Source organism: Marmota monax, unplaced genomic scaffold, assembly GCF_021218885.2.
Source record: "Marmota monax isolate L192 unplaced genomic scaffold, Marmota_monax_Labrador192_F-V1.1 WCK01_AAM20220418_F8-fsc00057, whole genome shotgun sequence".
NCBI lineage: Eukaryota > Metazoa > Chordata > Mammalia > Rodentia > Sciuridae > Marmota > Marmota monax.
In genome coordinates this window covers 9316618-9342926 of record NW_026693933.1, presented here as the reverse complement: position 1 = coordinate 9342926, position 26309 = coordinate 9316618, and the positions used below count along the sequence as shown (strand labels likewise).

At 36.4% G+C, this 26309-nt stretch overlaps 1 protein-coding gene across 1 annotated transcript; it reads right to left on the bottom strand.

Annotated features, from left to right (window-relative positions):
- Positions 1-968: 968 nt before the first annotated feature.
- On the bottom strand, positions 969-26309 carry Fam221a (family with sequence similarity 221 member A). The gene is given in 7 exon segments (XM_058585350.1): positions 969-1076; positions 7872-7951; positions 8973-8975; positions 9814-9921; positions 20169-20375; positions 23028-23218; positions 26142-26309. Coding segments are annotated over 7 exon segments (756 nt in total). The 5' UTR covers positions 26240-26309; the 3' UTR covers positions 969-1007.

Here is a 26309-nt window from a genome sequence, read left to right as displayed (position 1 = left end):
TAACTTCTCTTATCTTAATAGACATCTCTGTGAATCCCCAGCTCAAAGCCAGAGGCCTTGTTTACACATTTCTACAAACTACTATACTAGATATATATTTGTGAAAAACTAGTAAAGGGGGTGTCCAGCACCTGGAGTGCTGATTTCTTCCAGGAAAGAGGCCAGATAAATTAGGGCAACAGGAAAATAGGAAGTTTATCTCATTGAACTATTTTATTAACAGTCATAAAATCAGCCATGGTGAAGATTTCTGGAAAAACGCAGTTAAGATTTTCTGTGGAGAAAGGGGGTGCCACTACAATTTCCCAAGTCTCCTTTTAGTTGACACAAACCCAAGGTGTCAACTCATATATAAGACTTTGCTCCTTGCTTCTCTCCTGTCTGGTGTGACTTTCTGGCCTGGCCTCAGAACATGCAGTTGGACCCTCAGTGATCTTGCCATCTACAGAATCAGCCCTCTGTGTACATTGTGCTCTTGCTTCCTCTTTCTTTATACAGCAGATAGTTAGTTACCAGTGTAAAAAAATCAGTGGATATCTCTAGAAAATTATTGCATAATTCTAAAGTGCAGTTTTTTTTATTTAAAAAAATAAATAGACTTCCAAAACTTAAAAAAGAAAAAATTTAATAATTTTAACTTTCAATTTTAAATGAGAAAGTGACATGTTTATTGAAAAACATTGATAATGTCTTTAATTTGTTAAATAGGCTGGAAAAGTTAAATTATAATAGACTAAATATATTTACTGTATTTTCAGTTTGAATTCTATGAGAATAACCTAACTTCCCTACCCAAGAGAGAGAAAAAGTATATAAAAGTAGTAAATCATTTATTTTTATCAAAATAATATAAGGCAATTTTTCCATTCAATAAATGAACAAAACAGCCAAAAAGACATATTTACTTAATAAAAAGTAAATAATTTGAGAGAAGATGAACTCTATTATTACATTTTAGTGAACAGAAAGACGTATTTGCATGATGGTTTTAAGCTGTCCAACAGCCTTCACGAAGGTTTTGTAGTTGACGGCAACGGAGATTTTCCTTTCATCTTAGCTGCCTTTTCCATTTTTACCTGTAAATTTAAAACATTCATTTATTTACTAAGTAGTAGACCATTCTAAGGAACAAAAGATTGCACATACCTCATTTGGATTCAGGCCTTATTTATCACAACCATGTCACACAGTTAATAAGCTGCCATATACTAAAGCCAAAATCCTTTTTTTTAATATAATTTTTATTTTTGGTTGTTCAAAACATTACATAGTTCTTGATATATCATATTTCACATTTTGATTCAAGTGGGTTATGAACTCCCATTTTTACCCCGTATACAGATTGCAGAATCACATCAGTTACACATCCACTGATTTACATATTGCCATACTAGTGTCTGCTGTATTCTGCTGCCTCTCCTATCCTCTACTATCCCCCCTCCCCTCCTCTCCCCTCCCCTCTTCTCTCTCTACCCCATCTACTGTAATTCATTTCTCCCCCTTGTTTTTTTTCCTTTCCCCTCACTTCCTCTTGTATGTAATTTTGTATAACCCTGAGGGTCTCCTTCCATTTCCATGCAATTTCCCTTCTCTCTCCCTTTCCCTCCCACCTCTCATCCCTGTTTAATGTTAATCTTCTTCTCATGCTCTTCTTCCCTATTCTGTTCTTAGTTACTCTCCTTATATCAAAGAAGACATTTGGCATTTGTGTTTTTAGGGATTGGCTAGCTTCACTTAGCATAATCTGCTCTAATGCCATCCATTTCCCTGCAAATTCTATGATTTTGTCATTTTTTAATGCAGAGTAATACTCCATTGTGTATAAATGCCACATTTTTTTAATCCATTCGTCTATTGAAGGGCATCTAGGTTGGTTCCACAGTCTAGCTATTGTGAATTGTGCTGCTATGAACATCAATGTAGCAGTGTCCCTGTAGCATGCTCTTTTTAGGTCTTTAGGGAATAGACCGAGAAGGGGAATAGCTGGGTCAAATGGTGGTTCCATTCCCAGCTTTCCAAGAAATCTGCATAGTGCTTTCCAAATTGGCTGCACCAATTTGCAGTCCCACCAGCAATGTACAAGTGTACCCTTTTCCCCACATCCTCGCCAGCACTTGTTGTTTGACTTCATAATGGCTGCCAATCTTACTGGAGTGAGATGGTATCTTAGGGTGGTTTTGATTTGCATTTCTCTGACTGCTAGAGATGGTGAGCATTTTTTCATGTACTTGTTGATTGATTGTATGTCCTCCTCTGAGAAGTGTCTGTTCAGGTCCTTGGCCCATTTGTTGATTGGGTTATTTGTTTTCTTACTGTTTAATTCTTTGAGTTCTTTGTATACTCTGGATATTAGGGCTCTATCTGAAGTGTGAGGAGTAAAGATTTGTTCCTAGGATGTAGGCTCCCTATTTACCTCTCTTATTGTTTCTTTTGCTGAGAAAAAACTTTTTAGTTTGAGTAAGTCCCATTTGTTGATTCTAGTTATTAACTCTTGTGCTATGGGTGTCCCATTGAGGAATTTGGAGCCCAACCCCACAGTATGTAGATCGTAGCCAACTTTTTCTTCTATCAGACGGCGTGTCTCTGATTTGATATCAAGCTCCTTGATCAATTTTGAGTTAACTTTTGTGCATGGCGAGAGAAAGGGATTCAGTTTCATTTTGTTGCATATGGATTTCCAGTTTTCCCAGCACCATTTGTTGAAGATGCTATCCTTCCTCCATTGCACGCTTTTAGCCCCTTTATCAAATATAAGATAGTTGTAATATTGTGGATTGGTTTCTGTGTCCTCTATTCTGTACCATTGGTCCACCTGCCTGTTTTGGTACCAGTACCATACTGTTTTTGTTACTATTGCTCTGTAGTATAGTTTGAAGTCTGGTATTGCTATACCGCCTGATTCACACTTCCTGCTTAGAGTTGTTTTTGCTATTCTGGGTCTTTTATTTTTCCATATGAATTTCATGATTGCTTTCTCTATTTCTACAAGAAATGCCGTTGGGATTTTGATTGGCATTGCATTAAACCTATAGAGAACTTTTGGTAATATCGCCATTTTGATGATGTTAGTTCTGCCTATCCATGAACAGGGTATATTTTTCCATCTTCTAAGATCTTCTTCTATTTCTCTCTTTAGGGTTCTGTAGTTTTCATTGTATAAGTCTTTCACCTCTTTTGTTAGGTTGATTCCCAAGTATTTTATTTATTTTTTTTTTTTTGAGGATATTGTGAATGGAGTGGTTGTCCTCATTTCCATTTCAGAGGATTTGCCGCTGATATACAGGAATGCCTTTGATTTATGCGTGTTGACAAAATCCGATCCTTAAAGAGACATGATTGCCTGTTTTTAAATGCTGTGATTTTAACTTTACAGAAGCATTTTAATAAAAATAATATATAAATAAATATTGCTTTAGAATAGAGGATCAATTAACTTGAATTGCTATTAAAGAAATTTTTTTAATACTTAAAAGCCTAACTATACATCCAGCCTGTGCACATTGCCTACAGTTACAGAATGCACCTAAGCCAGCCAGACTGTCTCTGACACCTGGACTCCTTTAAGGATGCTTCCCTGTAATTCTGGTGTCTATATTCCCAAAGGCCTTGTACTCCTCCACTGGAGTTCAGGCAAAGCAGCTGCATACATTCACAAAGTGGCAGCCTTCTAACATTTCAGACACATGTAAACGCTTCCCATGGGATTAAAGAACACAAAGAAGAGCACAAGCCCACCTACTTCTTACCCCCACTCATATTCACACACCTCAATTTTCATAGGCAAGAGAAGTGGACAGAAAATAAAGGGCATGGCAGGTGGAGACAAGGCTTCCTAGCTTCCAACCTGGGAGGGATAGTGTGAAGAAACCAGAAGGGACCTGGTAAAACCAGTCTATCCAATCCCATCAAATCAAAGCAACAAATTCCCAATAATAAAAGTAATAAATCTAACTTGTACTTCTCCCTCATTATTTTCTCTCTCCTCTGTGAAACAAACCTCATTCAGGAACCATGCATTCATGTCACTGTCACACACTGTTATCAGTCAACAGGTCATCTGAAGGACCTCCAAAGGACACCCTACTCTAAGGCAAAGATTACCGGTTTTGGGGGGCGAAAGAAGAGCATTTGAATTCTACCTCTTTATTAAAGATTTGGGGCAAGTAATTTAACCAATAGTTTCTCATTTGTTTTTAAAAAAAGTCATAGTAATAGCTATGTCTCAAGGTTGTTGTGAAGGTATAAGTAAGATTATATAGATCAATATAATTGATCAATAAGTACTCAACAATTGCTGCTCCCCCTGTCTCCTCTCATTTAGAGCCAAATGTTAGATTTGCAGTAACACTTGGTAGGAACAACTACTGGAAATTGAACCCAGTGTCACTTTACCACTGAGCCACATCCCCAGGCCTTCTTATTTTTTTATTTTGAAACAAGGCTCACTCAGTTGCTGAGGTTGACCTGGAATTTCCAATCTTCCTGCCTCAGGCTCCTGAGTGGCTGGGATTACAGGTGTGTTCCACCATGCCCAAGTATATTAACTCTTTTTTTAAAAAAATGCAGCAAACATGCAAAACAACAAACAAAAGCAGTGTTTACTCACTTAAAATAATACTTAATACATCCATCTAGAGTCCCAAGTACCTCCTTCTCCTACTTTCCCTTTCTTTTAATATTTATTTCCTGGGGCTGGGGATGTAGCTCAGTGGTAGAGTGCTTGCCTAGCACTGGTGAGGCACTGGGTTTGATCCTCAGCACCACATATAAATAAATAAGATAAAGTTATTAAAAAAATGTTTAAAACAATTAATTCCTGCATAAAGTACCTTGCACCTAGCAGATCTTTCATAATTGTTTCCTTACTAAAATTCTCCTTTCTTGGGGAAAAGAGAACAAGCATCATCATAGCAGAAGAAAATAATTTGACCTGATATATAAAAGAAGCAACTTTTCAATAACCTCTGAAAGTAGCTGCTAAACCATGTTACCACCAAGGCTTCAACTGTCCAAACCAACTTACTTTTATTATAAGATTCTTCCCACACCAAATGTTACCAGTGATTGGCAAAGGATAGAAGCAAAACCCAGATACCCACATAGCACTGCTCTTGAGAGGGATCCTGAACCAAGAGATACAGTTTGCTAATTGTCCCTTTCCTCTCAACAGTTCTGGAGTAAAAGACAGGGACTACAGATGTGTGAGATACATGTCAACTCAGAGGAAATCATTCCTGTTGGGGTTTCTTAGATTTGAACACCATTAATCATACAGGCTAGACAGGTTATAAGTTGTCTCATAAAGCCATCAATCACACAGGCTGGAGAGTTATGAACTATATCTCATAAATCCAGACATTCCAGGTTTACTGCACTCTGGATGGGCCTGGAATATCCTTTAAAACATTCATAAATAAGATCTCCTTTCATTATCTTCCCACAAGCAAATACACTGGCATGTCTTCAACACTGTCACACTACCCAGGCCTCTGGAGGACACAGAGTTCTAGAACCCAGAACAATTAAAATCAATCTGTGAATGTGTGTGTTCCAAGAATGAAGATCAATTTCATTATAAGCCCTAACCTCAATGAGGCTGCAAAAAAAGCAGTTTTTAAAAATCACTCTGGACATTTCATCTCCATCCCTGATGTCCTCCTACTACCTCTTTTCTCTTTGTTATGGTCTAAAAGTTTCTGACCTCCACCCCCAAATTCATATGCTGAAACTTTGGAAGTGGGACCTACAAGCAAGGATTAGGCTATGAGGGCTGGCACCTTGTACATGGGATTAGCACCCTGTGAAGGAGGCCCCAGAGAGCTGCCTTGCCTTGTCTACCACGTGAGGGCATAATGTGAAGGCGCCATCTGTGGACCAGAAGGCAGCCCTCACCAGACACTGAAATTGCACACCTAGATCTAAGACAGTCAACCTCCAAAACTGAGAAATAAAATTATATACAAACCACCCAGTTTAGGAATTTTGTTTCAGCAGTCCCAACAAACTGAGACAACCTTAAGCCAGAGCTTTCCAAAGAATTTTCAGCAAAGATAGAAAAGTTTAATATCTGTGCTGTCCTTTAAGGCAGTCGCTAGCCACATGTGGCTTCTAGGCACTTGAAATGTTTGTAGTGTGACTGAAGTAATTCATTTCAAATTTTAAGTCATTTAAATTTAGACTCACAGAAGCACTTATGGTGAATGGCTATAGCACAGATAGTTCCATCTCGAAAAAGTTCTACTGTCCAGTTAAGCCTTAAACACTGATCAGGACTCTCCCCATTTGTTTCAAAAGTCTTCATCAGGAAAGCTAAGCTAATCTATCTCCCACTCATTTCCTTTGCTCTTGGATGGTAAATTTATTTGGTATTCTTTTTCATATCTGTGGTTATTCAATGAGCTCTTATCTAAGAGTCATAGAGGATACAACAAAAAGTGATAGGAGGCCTGGGAGTGTAGTTCCGTGGCAGAATGCTTACCTAGCATACATGAGGTCCTGGGTTTGATCCCCAGCACCACAAAGAAAAAAATAGCCTTTACTTTTGTGGGGTTTGCTACTTAGTTGGAGAGATTATAATACCCTAACAAGAAAACAGTCCTAAAGGAAGCAGTTTCTGCCATATAGCTGAAATGCCATCCCTCGTAGTGCCTTAAGCCAACAGACTTTCATTTAACAAAAACCAAAGTCAAATTTCTCAAATATGAACACTGCTATGAAACTTTTGGAAGTATAAAAAAGGTCTTTGTAGTTGACATCCATGAAGGCAAATGTCAATTATGTGTTAATTTTTTTTTTTCCATAAATAATTACTTACACAAAACTTAGTACATATAAGGCAGTACACTAGGTACTAGGAAAAATACAAAGATGAACAAAACACTATGCTTCTTCTCCAGGCCTTCACACTCTGGGGAGAAGTGATGAAACTGGCCATCACTGAAAGTGGGAACACATCATACCACACTGCTTGGGTCCTAGCAATTGTTAAGACCTTTGTTTAGTGGTCTCTCTTTTTTTTTTAAAAAAAAAAAAGCTATCAGGAAATTTTAACTTGAAACCAAAAAAACCTGTAAAAAGAAATAGTACAGATTAAGAATTCAAGGTATATTCAATCTTCATTTGACAATTTGTCGGTTTTTATGATACATGTTTTATTTCTAATGAGCACATATTGTATATATTCATGAGGCACAGTGTGATATTTCACTACGTGTACATAAGTGTAATGACATCAGGGTAACTGGCATATCTATCGCCTTAAACATTTATTTTCTCTAGTTGTTGAAAACATTCTAAAATCCTACTAGCTATGTTGAAATGTACATTTTATTGTTGTCAACCATAGAAACCCTTCTATGTTACAGAACACTGGAAGTTATTTCTATACCTCTGTACCTGTTAACCATCCTTTTTCTATCCCCCCTCCCTGACAATCACATATTTTAAATTTAAAAATAAATAGATCTGGTACTTTAAGAAAACACAAATTCCAGATACACATGGGCATGGGGTTATAGCTCAATGGTACAAAACTTGCCTCGCATGAGTGAGGCCCCGGGCTCAATTCCCAGCAGCAGGGCAGAAGGGAGTCCATATAATTTACAAATATGCTGACAGTTGATATTGTTATTTTATTTGTATATTAATCAATATTTATGACCTCTATAAATCAATCTTAGTATATATCACATTATTCATTAGTCCTGCTTCTTTCTGAATTATTCTATGTAAACCTCCAGGCCTAACACCAACTATAAGTAAAGACTTTGCAAATTATTTTTTTTTATATTCCACATTCAAAGTATAATCATTCTATAGTGTATTTGTTACAAGTAAATGCTTAATACCAGTGAATTTCCTTAAAAACCTACCCTTTCCTGATATCGCCTTTCAAAGAAAGCCATGTCATCCTCATCAGGTCTCCTTAAGGAAGAATCTTGACTACTTGTGCCTACCGACATGGAAAAAAACTAAGTAATGACATATTTATGACATATATTCCCCCAGAATTAAAAAAAATACAATGAAATATTTCTTCCTGCTAGGTGATGTTTTATTTTCTGAATGAGAAATGGCCCAAGAAGTCCCAATACCTAATTCTTTTTAAGTAAGCATGGCATCACAAGACAGAAGTAAACCAATAGCAGCAAACATTCTCTCAAATATTCAACTGGCTGTATTAACGCAACGTAGCTATTCCATATGAGTACACTTAGCTATGTCCAACTTTTGACATTACAACTAGAAATCCATGTTATGCTTTGTACATGAAGGATAATATAATACAAAAGTATGATAAATGCATGATGTAATGCATTGCTGTCTGAATTACTGAGGCTTTACTGAAGCCTTGTATAGGCAATCAAATGATGATACTGTCCGCTTTGAATTTTAGCCATCTTTCATAGTATTTATTTTGTAAAATTAATGAAGTACTAGCTTGTAGGCTAAAACAAATTTAAAACTGCTTCAGTAAGGAGAATCTAGTTTTCGTTGTAGATCCTCTAAAAGCCTATGGAGAAAAGTTCACCTTCAGTACAAATGAATGTCTTCATTAGGTGCTTTCATTTCCAAAACAAAATATCAACCTAGACATCTCTTCTTCTGGTTTCTAAAGTATATAAATTCACCCTCAACCAGCAACCATAAAAGCATCTAACCCCAGTAAATTTCCACAGGGTGCATCATATCGTCAATTATCTTTCACAAAAGCTTTGTTGAGAAAGCTTCGAATATGAAAGGAAAATCCACACCTCTGGAAACTCTGAGTCTATTCCTGGATCAGGTTGGACCATTTAAACTATGTCCTTGCAGACTCCCTTTCCCAGACTTGCATTTTAGTGGTACATGGATCACTCTTACCAGAGGCGACTACAGAAAACTAGCATGCATAGTCTATACTTGCTGAAAAGTAGCTCTCGAAAGCTCTTTTTGGATGTCCTTGGCCACTGCATCATTGAAGGTCACTGTACCAACTTCTTCAAAATTCAGTGTTGGTATTCCATGCATTGGCACTGGGAAACTTGTGCTTTCTCCTTTCCAATAAGTTGAAAGGACTTAATCATCTCACATGCCCCATGCTATGGCTGCCCCTACACTCATTCTAAACTGAGGCTTAATGCAACAATCATATCAATCTTGAAAGCTGCATGATTGTGTTTTGTTGTTGTTGTTGTTCATTTTTTACATTCAATTTTTGCTTCATTGAGTGTTGATTTTTTTTAAGCAGCATTAGAATCTCTTGTGGAGAATGTCAGGGTGTATGAAGATACAAATAAAGTCAAAGAAAGTTCTCATTTTAAAATATTAAAACCTAAAATATACCATACCAATTTCCAGAGCACTTGCCTAGGTAGGAGCCCCACCACCGACAAAACAAAAACCAAAAAATCTTTAATTTCTATCCTCAATATTTTCATTTTTTTCAATAAAGGAAATACAGAATAATAGTTGTTTAAAATGAATTTATTTGCTCTTAATATATGAATGGCAAAATCCTCCTAACCCATGGTTATCACTGGATTACATCCCCTTGGGGAGAATCCAAAGTATGCAGGTAATCAATCCACTAGAGGGCACTCTGATTCAAACACCAGAGCCATAGAACAAGAAAAAGTTCTAAAATTTAATTTTTAGTATTATTATCAGATTCCTTGTTATTCTCAGATTTATCTATTTTTCCCAATAAAAAATGTAGTTGCTTTCTTTCTTGCAGTGTGTGCCAATATAAAAGTTTAACGTTGAGGTCAAATTGTGGAAATAGTAGAGAGAAGCTTACTACGTCCAAAAATATTTCTCACTCTAATTCATTACCATTTGTTAGTGTTTCTGGAGAAGAACTAGATGGTCCTTGCAATGCTTTTAGAAATGGGTGGTCCATGGCTGTAAGTGGGGAATTTAAAAATTCAACTGAAGGTGCACCTGAGAACAAAACACATGCAGAATGAAAATCTGTACTTATAGGGATACACACAAGTTATTATATCTAATATGAAGTAAATTAGAATCTAAGAAGACTCATTGACAAACTTTTTTTTTTTAGCTTTCTTGAGACAGAGTCTCTCTGAGTTGCCTAGGCTGACCTTGAAATTGTGATCCTCCTACTTCAGCCTTCAAAGTCATTGAGATTACAGACTTGTGCCACCATGCCCAGCAGAAAACTCCTTTCTACAAAAAAGAAAATGTTAGCTGGGTACAGTGATACATGCCTATAATCCCAGCAACTCAGGAGGCTGAGGTGGGAGGATCACTTGAGCCCAGAAGTTCAAGACCAGTCTGGACAACACAAAATCCCATTTCAAAAAAAAAAACCCACAGGAATTTTTATTTCAATTTTTATCTGTGACATAAAGGAAAATGGTTTTAAAAAAAAGTATTTTTTGCAGTTCTCAACACCTTTCTCCAAAATATTTTTTATATGAATAAATATTGTCCACTAGTGTACCTATGTCAGCAAATCACTAAACGCTAATATGGTTACAACCAGAAATCTCTGGTTGACGAGGATAGGCTAAGTGTATTTTTAATCTTTTCCTGATCTAAAAAAAAAAAAATCCAAAAAAGTATAAAAAATAAACAAGAAAGCTCCTTCTCCAATGACATAAGGAAATATATACCATCCACAAACCACAAATTACAAAGACCTTAGTGCCTGGACTTGGTACTTAGTGCCTGGACTTCTGGACCAAAAGAAAAAATGCAGAGAAAATGTGCACTTCCTCCAAAACTACCACTTCCCCACAGCCCTGTCCCCACATATGGGCACAGGGAAGGAAAGAAACTTTTAGCCCTAAATGGTTTTAAAGTTAGTCCCATCTTGTAATGTGAACAGTATAGAAAAATTGTTCAGCCCTTCCAATTCTTGGCCCCCTTCCTGTCCCCAGCCACTCTCTCATGTGGCACATGAGAATATAGGAGTGGGAGGGGAGGTTCAGGCCCATTCAGGCCCTGGTGCTGTCCTCTGGTTGATGCATGTGTTGCTGATCTCAGATGCTCAAGGATGGCCTAACTGGTCATTTGGTTCCTCAGCTTGATAGGACCTGGTGGCCTCATACTGACTCTCACTAGAAGTACAGACTCCCTCAAAGCTTGCCACTTCTTCTATGGGATCCCCTGGCTCTTACGACCCATCTTCAGTTCTGGCCCTGGGGCCACCTTGTCCCCCTGTGACAGATGTCATGGCATTACCATTATCTCACATTTGAGCTACCTGACAAGCATTCCCTGAGAGCTAGGAATGATGGTCCTTGTGTACCATAAAGGAACTGCATCCCAGCCAGAGGTCACCTCTATTTAAGGGCCTACATGGCTACAGGGCCCCTCTACCCCTGGGCTCCCCCCCCCCCCACTTGACTGTAGGACAAAAACAAAGTATGGAAGCATATATCTCCTCTCCTCAATCTCACCTCTCCGTACCTTCTCCCTCTATTCCCTCAGAGGCCAAGAGGAGAGATTTTCCTTTCTGAATACTATGAAGATACTTGGGTGATAAAATACTAGAAATCACAAAAAGGCAACGATGCCAGCTACTATCACTGTTGTTTGGCATTTTTCTGAAAGTAGTAGCCATTAAATTAATCAAAGTAAGAGGTTCATAAATATTGGAAAGAGGCAAAAATACCATTATTTGCAAAATATAGTAAAATATGTTTAATAACTCTAACATTAAGTAATAAGACTGATAATAAAAATAGCAGAAAACATTTGCTTTTTTATAAACAAACAGAAAACATAATGGAAGAAAAAACATGCATTACACTTATGTATTTTCTTTTTTAGTTATATAGATGGACACAATATCTTTATCTTTATTGGGTTTTTTTGGTGCTGAGGATCAAACCCAGAGCCTCACACGTGCTAGCAACTGCTCTACCACTGAGCTATAGCTCCAACCCAGGATAGCTATTTTTAAAAGAGATTAAATAACTAGAAATAAACTTAATTAAGAACTGTGCAGGACTTCTAGAAAAACAATTTCAGAATCTCACTTAGCTTCACAGAAGAAGATAAATGACAACATTTCAAAAATATCGATTATTTCTAAGTCAAGCTACACACTCTATGTGATCTCAATTAAAATGATAATTCATATTTGTATAATTTCACAAAAAGATGCTATAATTCAGTAAAAATTAAAAGGTAAGAATGACTCAGAAAAATTCTAAAGTAATAAAATTAAGGTTGTATTAATAAAAACAATATGGTAAATTGTACAGAAATAATGAGGCCAACTATGGAGGCCATAACGTTCTGTAGGTTGAAACCAAACATTAGCTGAAGAACCCAGATCAAGCTGTTAACTTCTATGTAGTTGCTTACTTCTCAATAGATGAATGGCTTAAGAAATTGTGGTATATATCCCACACTTACTATATGGTTGTATTATACACTCCACACACAGTGGAGTCCTAAATATCATTAAAAAGAATGAAAATTATGGCATTTGCTTGTAAATGGATGGAATGAAGGGTATCAAGCTAAGTGAAATTAGCCAAACTCAGAAACTCAAAGGTCGAATGTTTTCTCTTATAGGTGGAAGCTAGAGTAAAAGAAAAGAAAGGGGGAGGGAAGAATAAGATGACCTAAAGAAGCAATCAAACACTAATAGGCAAGAGAAAGGAAGTCTAGGAGAGTAGAGGAAGGAGAAGGGGGTGGGACAGGAGGGAAAAGGGCAAAGGAACAGGGAGATTATGAACTGAAATCAGTTTCTACGCATGCATGAATATATCCAGATGAACCCAACTCCTATGTATAACCATAAAACTCTCATATTAAAAAAAAACAAAAGGAAGTTGTTTACTTCTCTGTGCTAAGTCTCCTAGTGTGTAAAATAAGACTACTCTAACCCATGGAGTTGTTGGGAGGATTAAATGAGGAAATACACATGAAACGGCTGGAATAACCCCTGGCACAAAGCCTCCACCATCATCATTATCTTTGTACTTGTATTTGGATTCTCTGTAACTGATACATGAGCCTATTACAATCATGTACCTATTAAAACTGCAAATTCTACTTTACTTACGGAATTTAACAAGTTAGATATCTAAACTACCTAGAACAGAAAAATGCATAAACATATCAAGACAATCTGAGAAGATGAACATAAACAGGAGGAATAACAAATATCAAAACACCATGAAGCCATCAAAATTTTGTATACATAATATTGGCACAGGACAGACAATCAGGCCAGCAATACAAAATAACAAGTGTGATAGACTATGAAAAAGTTTCCTATTATTTGACAAAGAATGGTGTCGGATAACTGTCCACCAATTTGGACAAAACCTGAAGTTAGACATAACTACCTCATAGTTTCACAAAAAAAGACAAAAATTCCAAATGCCTGAAAAAGCTAAAAATGTAATTGCATATTAAGGTAAAATGAAGAAGAGTATGTTTCTAAAACTAGAGTAAGAATAAATTTGAATAGGGAAGGCCTGTCCAAAATTTAAAAACTATGACTTTTTTCCCCTAAGATTAAAAGATGGGCCTAGGGATATAGCTCCGTGGTATAGCATTTGCCTGGAATGTGCAAGGCCCTAGGTTTGATCCCCAACACTGAAAAAGAAAAGATTAAAAACAAGTGACAGATTGGGGGAAAATATCTGCAAAATACAGAAAGAAAGAAAGGATTAATTTTCAGAATATATAAAGAAGAGTTTGCATAAATCAATGAGAAAAGATAACAGAGAAAAACAAGCAAAAATATAAAATAAATATAAAAATAAATAGAATAAAGATATTGTGTCCAACTACAAGCAAAAATATGAACAGACAATTCATAGAGAGTAAAACAGCTAATAAATATGAAAAGCTCCTCATCTCGCTAATAACTAGAGAAAGCAAATTGAAACAATAAACAATTTCACACAACAGACCGGCAAAAATTAAGTTTAGAAATATCAATGATGAGCTCAAATGTGAGAAAGTAGGTAAGCTGAATCACCACTAGAGGAATTAAAAACAAGTTCTGGGCTGTGGATATTGTTCAGTTGGTAGAGTGCTTGCCTTGCATGAACAAGGCCCTGGGTTCAATACCCAGCACCAAAAAACCAAAACAAAACAAAACAAGTTCTAGGGGCTGGTGTTGTGGCTCAGTGGTAGAGCACTTGTCTAGCACGGGTGAGATGCAAGGTTCAATTTTCAGCACCACATAAAAATAAATAAAATAAAGATATTGTGTCCAACTATAAGTAAAAAAATATCCAAGAAAGAAAACAAGTCATCGGGCTCCATTGCCAAAAAATGGACAGGGGGGCCCAATGCTCCGGGGCCCAAAACCACAAATATACGGAGCACTGGAGGAACCCAGCAACCCCATCAGGGTAGTGCCCAGGACACATTGTCCATCAGATCCCTCATCAGACAAACCAGAAGGAGTGCAGGGTTGGACATCTGCGCCTCCGCCAGAGCAGTACTAACTCCAGAGATGGGAGTTCAAATCATTCCCACAGGGGTGAAAGGACCTCTTCCCAAAGGAACAGTAGGCTTATTATTGGGACGCAGCTCTTCTACTCTAAAAGGACTTATGATAAGTCCTGGGGTAATTGCTCCCGATTATGAAGGTGAAATAAAAATTATAGCCAGTTCTCCAAAGGGTATATCAGTAATTTCACCAGGAGATAGAATAGCACAGTTACTAATAATACCCAGCCTACATGATAAATTTTCCAGTCGTACTGTAGAAAGAGGTTCCAAGGGATTAGGCTCCACAGGTGTAGATTGGGCTATGCTTTCTTTAAATTTAGATTCTCGCCCCATGCTAAAACTAAATATTCAAGGACATGAATTTAATGGGCTACTGGATACAGGTGCAGACCTTAGCATCATCTCTCGTCAAGAATGGCCAAAACATTGGCCATTACAACAAGCCACTCAAACGCTTCGAGGCCTAGGAGTGGCGACTAATCCCCATAGAAGTGCAATGGTATTAGATTGGAAGGATCCTGAAGGATGTGAAGGAACTATACAGCCATATGTATTGGATCATCTTCCCGTAAATTTATGGGGACGAGATGTCCTAGATCAATTAGGTTTGACATTAACAAATAACATCAACCAAAATGCACCCACTATTATGACTAGACAAGGTTTTAGGAAAGGAAAAAGATTAGAAAAACAAGAACAAGGTATAGCAGCACCAATACAAATAGATCAAGGAACAGACAGACATGGGTTGGATTTTCAGAAAGGGCCACTGAGACAATAAAAATTACTTGGAAATCAGAAAGACCAGTATGGGTTCCTCAGTGGCCCCTGACTAAAGAAAAGATACAAGCAGCCCATGACCTGGTCAAACAACAATTAGCGGAAGGACATATACAACCTTCTGTATCTCCCCATAATACTCCCATTTTTGTCATCAAAAAGAAATCTGGTAAATGGAGATTATTGCAAGATTTAAGAGCCATTAATAATGAGATGGTTATTATGGGGCCTGCTCAATCAGGGATTCCTCAGTTGTCTGCTTTGCCAAAAATCTGGTATGTTTTAGTTATAGATATTAAAGATTGTTTTTTTTCAATTCCAATTCATCCTGAGGATAGTCCACATTTTGCATTTACTATCCCTGCACTGAATCATGAAGGTCCTGATCAGAGATATGAATGGAAAGTACTCCCTCAAGGGATGGCTAACAGCCCAACTATGTGTCAAATTTATGTTAACAAAGTAATCCAGCCACTTAGAAATCAAAATCCTGAACTACAAATATTTCACTATATGGATGATGTATTATTAGCACACAAAGATAAAAACACATTGCTAGAATGTTATGCCACACTTACAAACTTATTAAAAAATTATAATCTAGAGATAGCAATAGATAAAGTACAATTAAATTTTCCAATTAATTATTTAGGAGTTCTATTATCCTCAACCATGGTCCGTCCACCAAAAATTCAAATACGAGTAGATCAACTCAAATCACTTAATGACTTTGAAAAGTTATTAGGAGACATAAATTGGATAAGGCCTTATCTAGGTATACCAACAGGAGAATTGGGACCTTTATTTGATATCCTAAAAGGTCCATCAGATCCAAATTCACCCTGAATGTTAACGCCTGAAGCAAGAAAGGCATTAAAAATCATTGAAACATAAATGGAAAATATGCATTTGGATAGAATTGGTATAAGTTTGCCTTTATTATTCATTGTACTACCAACAAAAAATATTCCTACAGGAGTATTTTGGCAAGAAGGTCCATTATTATGGATACATTTATCTTATTCTCCTAACACTATTCTTACTAGGTATCCTGAGGCTGTAGGACAATTAATACTCAAAGGAATAAAAGCAGCAAAGGGAGTGTTTGGAATTTCTCCCAATAAAATTATTACTCCATATACTATGAATCAAATTGATGAGTTAGCTAATGAGTTAAATACTTGGGCAATAATCATGTGCAAATCTAATGTTTCATTTGATAACCACTTACCATCTAATCCTTTACTGTCTTTTTGGTCATTGCATTCTGTAATTTTTCCAAAAATGACAAGAAAAACACCTATCATGAATGCTCCAAATATATTCACTGATGGGTCAAATAATGGTACAGCAGCAGTAGTTACCCCTGATCAAACTTTTACATTTTTAGTACCCAAACAATCAGCTCAAAAGGTAGAGCTTAATGCAGTATTACAAGCTTTTGTGATGTTTAAAGATTCTGTATTTAATTTATTTTCTGATAGTCAGTATGTAGTTAATGCTATAGTATCTCTTGAAGATGCTGGTAGGATTTCCCCTTCTTCTACTGTTTTCTCTTTGCTTTCCACTATACAAAGTCTAATCTGGGACAGAAAAGATCCATTCTTTATAGGACATATCAGGGCACATACAGGATTGCCTGGAGCCCTTAGTTTGGGCAATGATTTAGCAGATAAAACTACACATGACATACATATTTTTTCTACACTAGAAGAAGCTATAAATTTTCATAAAAAGTTCCATTTCAATGCTAATACTTTACAAAAGCGTTTTAAAATAACTAAGGAACAAGCTAGACAAATAATAAAACAATGTCAAAATTGTGTGACCTTTTTACCACAAGTTAATCTTGGAATCAATCCTAGAGGATTGATACCTAACCATATTTGGCAGATGGACGTCACACACTTGCCAGAATTTGGAAAATTAAAATATTTGCATGTTACAGTTGATACTTCTTCTGGATTTTTGATGGGCTCCCTTCATGCCGGAGAAAAAAACTAAAGATGTTATAGCTCATTGCTTACAAAATTTTGCCACTGTGGGTGTTCCAAAACAGTTAAAAACAGATAATGCCCCTGGTTATCCTTCTACCTCTTTTAAACAATTTTGCTCAACATTTGGCATTACTCATATAACAGGAATCCCATACAATCCACAGGGACAAGGCATAGTTGAAAGAGCTCATCAAACTATTAAAATGTACTTATTAAAGCAAAAAGAGGGAATTGGGAAGGGGTATATATTCCCCAAATATAAACTCAAAATAACCCTTTTTACTCTAAACTTTTTAAATTTGGATTCATCAGGACTTAGTGCTGCGGAAAGGCATATGTGTCCAAAAAATGTGCATAAGCCCAAGGTACTTTGGAAGGATATTCTAACAGGACAATGGAAAGGTCCTGACCCCATAATTTTCTGGAGTCGGGGGTCTGTTTGTGTGTTTCCACAGGGAGAACAGCAGCCGATTTGGATTCCAGAAAGATTAACTAAAGCGATTTCTACAGACCAAAAAGAAGATGATTTGGCTCAAATCCATAACAACCGATATCCAAAACTCCAGTTTGGCTATTCTTACATCTGCAACAGAACCAGGATGCTTTTTTCAATATCTATTTTATTATTGCCCTTTGCCATATCATGAAGTTCTATTTTGTTTTTTGAGCTCATACAGACCTAGGTTAATGTTTTGCTGATCAGTTCTATTTTTTGACTGTAGAGTTTTTAAACATTGCAATGGAGATTTCACCTGTAAAAAGTTATAAGGCCTTTACTATAATGTTATGTGTTGTATGTATTATATTATGTGTGCACACTTGTGTTTTGTGTCATATGTTTGAATGTATGTATGTCCATATATCATATATGATGAGCGCTCATGATAAAATGGATCCAAATATTTTTTTTTTCACGTGATTTATATGGTTTAATTTAAATTGGGTAAACAACTGTTGAGGATTGTTTTAATATGTAAACAAAAAAGAAGGTTAACAGATCAGTTTGTTTACTTTCACCTTTCCTTTTCATTATATTTAATAATTCTCTTAAAGATAATGTAAATTGTTAAGAAAATTGTTTTCTTTTAGTGCCTTCTGTAATGTTACATAATTTTTTCTTTAGCCATTATTGCCAGAATTCCTATCTTCATCCCAGTGCCGGTGAAGACAATGTAAATTGTTAAGAAAATTGTTTTCTTTTAGTGCCTTCTGTAATGTTACATAATTTTTCTTTAGCCATTATTGCCAGAATTCCTATCTTCATCCCAGTGCTGGTGAAGTCAAAGATAAAACCAATCTACAGCTTCTACAATAGCCATCACTGAACTGCTTGCAGAACTTGCCTGGACACATTGCGAGCTCACCTGTATGCCTTGTGAACTATCTGTTGGTGCAGCGACTTGTGGTAGTGTTGGGGTATTTTTGCTGATGATGTCATTGGTGGCCCGTTACGGGGAGCCCCGGGACACTTGGGGGTAAGTGATGAAAATAAAAGCTGCCCGTCCATAGATAGGACGGGAGCAAATCTGCTCGTCCCTAGGCAGATAGGGCGAGAGGAAAAATGGCCATTTCGAGACACAAGTTATTCGTCACCCCCCCGGTTATTTTGCTGCAGCCGGACTGCGGCACAAGTTCTGGGGCTGGGATTATGACTCAGAGGTAGAGCACTCGCCTAGTATGCATGAGGCACTGGGTTCCATCCACAGCACCACATAAAAATAAAATAAAGATATTGTGTCCACCTATAACTAAAAAATAAATATTTAGAGAAAAAAAGAGAAGTGTTTGCATTTGGGGAAGACAACTTGCATTCGGCATATATTAAAAATTCACATGCGCACACACTTCACCCCAGCAATTCTACTTCCCTATAGCTACCTTAAAGTCAAAGTCATAAAAGGAAACAAGGAAGCAAGTTCAAGTATTTTTCTGGACAAGATTGTGTGTAATGGCAAAAAATATGGAAACTTAAATGCTATGAACAAGGAAGCTAAACTGATAAACTCCAGTGTGGAATACTGTGTAGCAATGAAAAATAATGAAATAAATTCATATTTCCTGACATAATAGGCCTCAAAATTTTTCTAAGGAAAAGAAGTAAATTGTAAAAATGTATGCTTAAGAGAAAATTAAGTTAGTTAATGACAGCAAATTACTCTCTGGGAAAGAAAGTGGCGTAAGGGAAAGAAAGTGGCGTAAGGGAAAGAAAGTGGTGTAACGAAAAGTGTGTACAATGGGACTTTATATTTAATTTCTATTGTTTGAAGTTTTACAAGAAAGTATACATGTATGTTTACATAATTTTTAATGTAAAAATAAAATATATCTTTGTTGTAAAAAGAAAATAAAATTCCCACATAGAAGTGTTTAATGTAGACAGGGAACATATTCACCTCCCCAGTCCCCCTCAACTCTCTTAAGTTTACAGCTACCTTCAAGAGTTTAGAATACATCCTATTAAACCTTCCCCTATATTAGTTAGACTTACATGTACACAGAAGATATATGGGGGTATATACATGTATGGACAAATTTTATATAGATGTGATTTCATGTATGCAGGCAAAGGTACATATACACACATGAGCATAGGCCTACAGTTTTCCAAAATGAGATGATTATAATGCTAAAAACAGGATAAAATAGGGTAACAAGTAAACCGTATCATGTCGAATAAAATAAACATTATTTGGCTATCACAAACAATGGGGATATGAATTGGGATACGTGCAGGTACTGAAGTAGAAATGATCTTTTTCCTTGTTTTTTTCCTAAATTTTCTATATAATGACAATGTATCACATAGTGGCAATGAAACCTTCTAAAGATTAACAATCAACTGAGGGAATATTTTCTAAAAAAATAAACATGATGAACAAAAATTGCTCAACAAAGACTTCACTACTGTTAGCACCATAAAAATCATGACAAGATCACAATTCATCTGTCATCACTTACCGATCCCACTGTCATCTAATCGCATGTAGCCTTCTGCCAGTGAGCTGAAACCAGTTAATCCTCCCATTGCTGCATAAGGAACATCCCGTCCCACTGGTTTTCCCTGAGCCATTCTTTCTTGCTTTGTTTCCACGACTGTGTCATGGGCATATGCAGGCTGACCACAAGCACACGTGAAAGAGCTATGGAATCCTGAACACTTGGAACCTGAATAAAGACGTAAAAGACGTTACATGTTTAGAGTTCAGGGACTGTACTGTCCGCCCAAAGGATATGGTTTGGCCAAAGATGGCTGAATCTAGATCCTCTGACCCTTTATCCCAGTGCCCCTGACCTCCCTGCAGGCCACTGCTCTTACTGCTGAAAGATGGTGAAGTGGTAAGTGCATACATAAGGTACATAGAAGGAAAGATTTTTTTTGCAAAACCAGCTGGGACTAAAGTAACGAAGTTAAAGAATGCAGTATAGGAAATGCAGGCCCTGTCCTCAAAACCCAAGTTAAATGCACATATGATGGGGACAGCCCAGTGGGCAGGTCCAGGTTGAAATCATGTGGAATACCCTACAGATCAGCTCCGATAAAAGCCATACAGAAAAACCAACCCATAAACCCAAAAAAGATCCAAAGGATAGTACTGATGAATGCTACAACACCAAGGAGTCATGAAAATATTATGCTAAGTCCAAGAAGCCAGTCACAAAAGACCACATATCCTATGATTTAACTTACATGAAATGTCCAGTATAGGCAAATCCATAGAAATAGAAAGTAGACTGTGGTTGCAAAGGGGTGGAGAGAGATAGGAATAAGGAATGACTACTAACAAATATGGAGTTTCTTATTAAGGTAATGAAAATGCTCTAAAATGTATTATGCTGTTACCTGCACAAGATTCACCTTGATGAATATATTTAAAATCATTAAATTGTATGTCTTAAAGATGTGCATTATATCTAAATAAAGTTTTTATATAAAAAAAACAAGCCATATTGGAATGGAAGCCAGAATATATCATTAGCAGAATCATAACCAGATCATACCTCTCAAAAATAGAGAAGAGAACATAAATCTTCTTTATCCAACACTTATATGAAGTCTTTGAAACATGTTCATTCCTGCTTCTTTCAATTAAAATGTTTTAGAGGTTAAGTTTCCCTTATCAAAAGTTCTTAGGCCTGGAAATATTTCAGATTTTAGACTTCTTTGGATTTTGGAATATTTGCATAGACTACTCCCCAATCTGAAAAATTGTGAGTATCATATCAGGCCCCCAAAGATTTTTGTTTTATGACAGGGATTGAATTCAGGTGCACTCAACCACTGAGCCACATCCCCAGCCCTATTTTATATTTTGTTTAGAGACAGGTTCTGATGGTAGCACCTCACTTTTTGCTGAGGCTGCTTTTGAACTCGAGATCCTCCTGCCTCAGCTTTCCAAGCCACTGGATTACAGGCATGCGCCACCTCGCCTGACTCAGCTCAAGTATTTGATGTGTGAAATTCTTTTTAGAAATCTGAAAAGGGGCTGAGGTGGTGCCTCAGCAGTAGAGCACTCGCCTAGCATGTGCAAGGCACTGAGTTCCATCCTCAGCACCACATAAAAATAAATAAATAAATAAAGGTATTGTATCCAAGTACAACTAAAAAATACACAGACATTTATATATTTTAAATCTGAAAAATAACTTAGTTGAGGCCTGCAGTTGTAGCTCAGTGGTAGAGTTCTTGCCTAGCATGCACAAGGCCCTGGTTTGATCCCCCAAACAAGAAAAACAAAAGAGGAAGGAGCAGGAGAGAAGAACAAGAAAAATTTAGTTGATTAAACTCCCACTTTTTAAATTTTTGAATCAAATTGGATCGTGTCTTATAATTCTCTAAATAAAATCTATTCCCATTAACTTATGAGGTTAGAGTTCATGATTTTTAAGCATACCAATAACTCTATGTATCTATACATTAAATTTTGCTTAGTTGTTTTTTTTTCAATTCAAGATAAGATAAAATTCAAAATGAAGAGATAATTGCAGATATCAAGAGACCAAAATACCAAGAGGCTGAATTGTGTCTGCAAGTGAGGAAGGTCATGCTCATGCCTACCACTATATTTCAGTGCCTGGAATGATAGTGCCTAGGACAGAGTAGGTGCTCTGATTTATTTGCTGAATGAACTGATGTGATGTGAATGCCCATTTGACTCCTCCTCTTTTAGGCTTTTGTTGAAAAGAAGAATAGGAAGAGTTGTTTCTGTCAGGGTTGGATCATTAATAAAGATATTTTATTTCGGGGAATGAGTATTGGGGATTGAATTCAGGGACACTCAACCACTGAGCCACATCCCCAGCCCAATTTTGTATTTTATTTAGAGACAGGGTCTCCCTGAGTTGTTCAGCGCCTCGCCATTGCTGAGGCTGGCTTTGAACTCAAGATCCTCTTGCCTCAACCTACCCAGCCCCTGGGATTGGAGGTGTGCCCCACTGTGCCCTAGTAATAAAGATATTTTGTGTAAGTAAATTAAATATATATTTTGTGTTAAGTAAATCCACATATAATGTAATTTCATGCATGAAGCTCTTATAAAATAGGATGATCATAAGGAATAATCCAGGGCCATGAATAATTTGGATAATATGTGTGAGTTAATGAGGGTCCTCCTTGAGTTCCTTATCCACATCCACCTCTGTTTTAACCAAAGCCACTTTAGCCCCACATAGACACCCTCCCTCCTGTGCTCTATTCCAGTCTGCTTAGCTCTTTAATATTGAGGTCTGTACCTGATTAAACTGGTACAAAGACACATTCAATATTCAATAATAGAGAAATTCAACCAACCTGCGGCTATGAATAATAGTGTAACTTACATGCATTGCATGTAAAACCAGGTGCAGGGCTGTGTTGATCAGCAAAGTGCTTGCATCTGCAGCGAACAGGCTGCGTGCCATTCAAAGGCACGAAAAGGTAAGCCCTGCACTGGCAGCCAATCACTTGGCAAGGCAGATCAATAGGGCGCTGCTATGGAATTGTTTCAAAGTCAGTTTTATGTTGCTTATACCTGAAAAAAGAAAGGGAAGACATACAAACACAATCAGGTATTACCAAAAGTTACAATCTCTATTCTTTCATGCAAATACAATTCTTTTTTGTTTGGTTTTGCTATTCTTGTTAATAAGGAAAACAAACTCCCCTGTATGCAGTATTTGTCAGCTTTGGTCAGAGGGAATCTTCATACTTTTAGATTTTTATTTTAAGTTATATAAGAAGTTTCATAGAAATACCAAGATACATAAAATACTTGCTCATCAATGCAGATCCTCTGATATGTATGCATAACCTGAGAGTGTCAAAAAGGTTCTTTATAAAAATGCTTTTGAGGGGCTGGGGATGTGGCTTAGCGGTAGGCGTTAGCCCTGGGTTCCATCTTCAGCACCACACAAAAACAAACAAACAAATAAATAAACAAAGATACTGTGTCCAACTACAACTAAAAGAAATAAGTATTTAAAAAAATGCTTTTGATTAAATGCACTACTTAAATTTATTTTCATGGTTTGATTTTTAAATTGAAGTAGGCTCCATATGTATGTACTATTGCAACTTATTTTAATATAATTTTAACTTTTATTTCAAAGTAAACCTCAGATATTTTAAAAACTAAAATTCTGTTAAAAGATTGTTAGTAATTTTTTACTCCTTCTCAGAAGGAGCCACTTAGTAAAATAATATTAAATTTGTCTTATTCTTAATAAGGATCTAAGAAATTTAGGTTAAACAATGACATAATAGTTTTCACTTAGAAAAAAGAGCCACCTTTTTAAAAAATACATGTAGTTTATAATTATGTAATTTACAACTGCATATAGTGGCTGAGGAGAGAGTAAAAGAAGAACCAATTGCATTTAACAATGCTTCAAGAAATTTAATAAAGCCATCTTTTCACACAGAAAGTTCATTTTGGAAAAAATACCCTAAGAAAATAATTACACATAAAGAAAAAGCATTGTGCATAAAGACAATATTAACAATAGTATCTATAATAGCAAATATATACCATATGTGTACAAGTGTACATATGCATATTCACACATATATGGGTTTAGATAAGCAAATGACTAGAGGATAGTTTTCAAACTTTTTAAACCCTTTCTTCAAATAAAATCTTTCACGGAATCATAACACTGTATGTAAAATAGATGAAAGCAGGAATTGAAGGCCCCCTTCTCTTCCCTTAACCTGCCCTTCCAGCTGGTGCACCCTTGAGTCTTGCTCAAAGCTCAGTGAACACATGATGAACACCACTGGGCTAGCTGGAGTATCGCGCAGGGATTAAAAATCTCGTTTGAGATTACTATAATAATGTATAAACATTTCTGTGATTCTGTCATTAAAAAAGAGCTTAATATTTTATATACATACAAAACCAACAACTAAATGAACTATGCAAAGAAAAAATTACATAGATAAAGTTAGTAGTATAACAGCAACTGGCTGTTGGGTGGTGTGTGTTCTACTTTTCTATATTCCTCCCCATTTTCCTTAATGACAATGTCTCACTTCGATAACAAGGGGAAAAAAATAGTTTGAGTAGAAAACTCAGTACTACAAGTTTCTCCATTGAATTTGGCTGGGTTTTTGAGGGTCAAATCCATGCTCTACAAATGCTATATAGATAAGAAACTAGCATGAAATCTTTTTTTTTCATCAAATAAACTCTTTATTTTGATAATAAATTTATTTACATATTTCTGGGATGCAAATGGTTCCTCACATGATATCTAGTTTATTTATTTATTTTTTTAAAATCAACTTTCAGGTTTAGGCTCTTTGTTTCATTGAATCTTCTTTTCTATAAGCAGCATGAAATCGTTTAAGAATTATAAAACTATCATAAAATTAACAAACCCTTCTTCAGTTATAAAAGATAGCAACACATGCCTCTCCTCCATCCATCACAATGTTTTTAACTGAGATTGCTAGATAAACTTAAAGTCAATCTGTATACACATTACTCATCCTAGCAACTGCCTAAAACAACCTCTGGCAAAGTGCAACTGTAAACAGCAACTACACAAAAAGTCTCTCAAAAATGAGCCCCAGGAATTCCTATCAAAACAAGAAATTTACCCGTTAGTGGTTTCCTCAGAACAAAAAATCAAAGTTGTTGCCTGAAAACACATAATAGGTTCAGTGGTCTTTCTGTGAAGTAGTTTGATCATTTTGATCTTTACAACTGTGAGACAGTAGCAAAAATCTGAAGTAGAGCATGTACACAGAGAAATGCAAACCTCAGACCCAGGCAGCCTGCATTAAGGACTGGAGCCCCCTAACCTCTTTGCCCCTGTGATTTTCTTGGAACATGATCCTTGTAACCAAAAGCAAACATTGTAACAAAAGCAGTGTATGCTTATGTTTTTATTTCTAAAGAAAGGTTCTTAAAATAAAGTATCAACACAGCTGTTCTTTAGGATGGGAAGGGTGATTAGTAAATTTGAGAAGGAATGATTGTTTATCAATGGGTAGCATGGGACAGGTGGACACTCCTTCCTAGCCAAACTGAAAGATCCACAACAGAGCCACAGGAGCACCAATATCTTGTTCACCAAGAAAACAGAGGTGCTTAAGGCATAGTCTATGAATCTAAAAGAATAGAACCAAAAAAAAATTTAATGACAAAAAACTTTTAGGTATTTCTATTGTTTTATGTAAAGGCCTATTTTTTAAGTGTTTTTTTTTTTTTTTTTTTTTTTTAGTTGTAGATAGACTGCGTGCCTTTATTTGTTTACTTTTATGTGGTGCTAAGGATCGAACCCAGTGCCTCACACTTGTGAGGCAAGCACTCTGCCTCTGATTTACAGCCCCAGCCCAAAGCCTATTTTTAAATGTTTCTTAATCATCACATTATTACTTATGGAAGGAGAATATGTTTTGCTATTGTTCTTATTTTCTAGTCATGAGAAAATAGCAATAAACTATGTTACCTATGTGTACAAAAACACAGTGTCTCCGGGCCAACGAGTTTACAATCCATTCCTGTTGGTGATCGCCAGCTCACAAATAACCTGTTCTGTAAGCGCATAGGTAAAACTTTCTTTTTGTATTCTTCATATTCTTCAGGAGTAAAAAGTTTTCCTCCATCGTCCTCACCA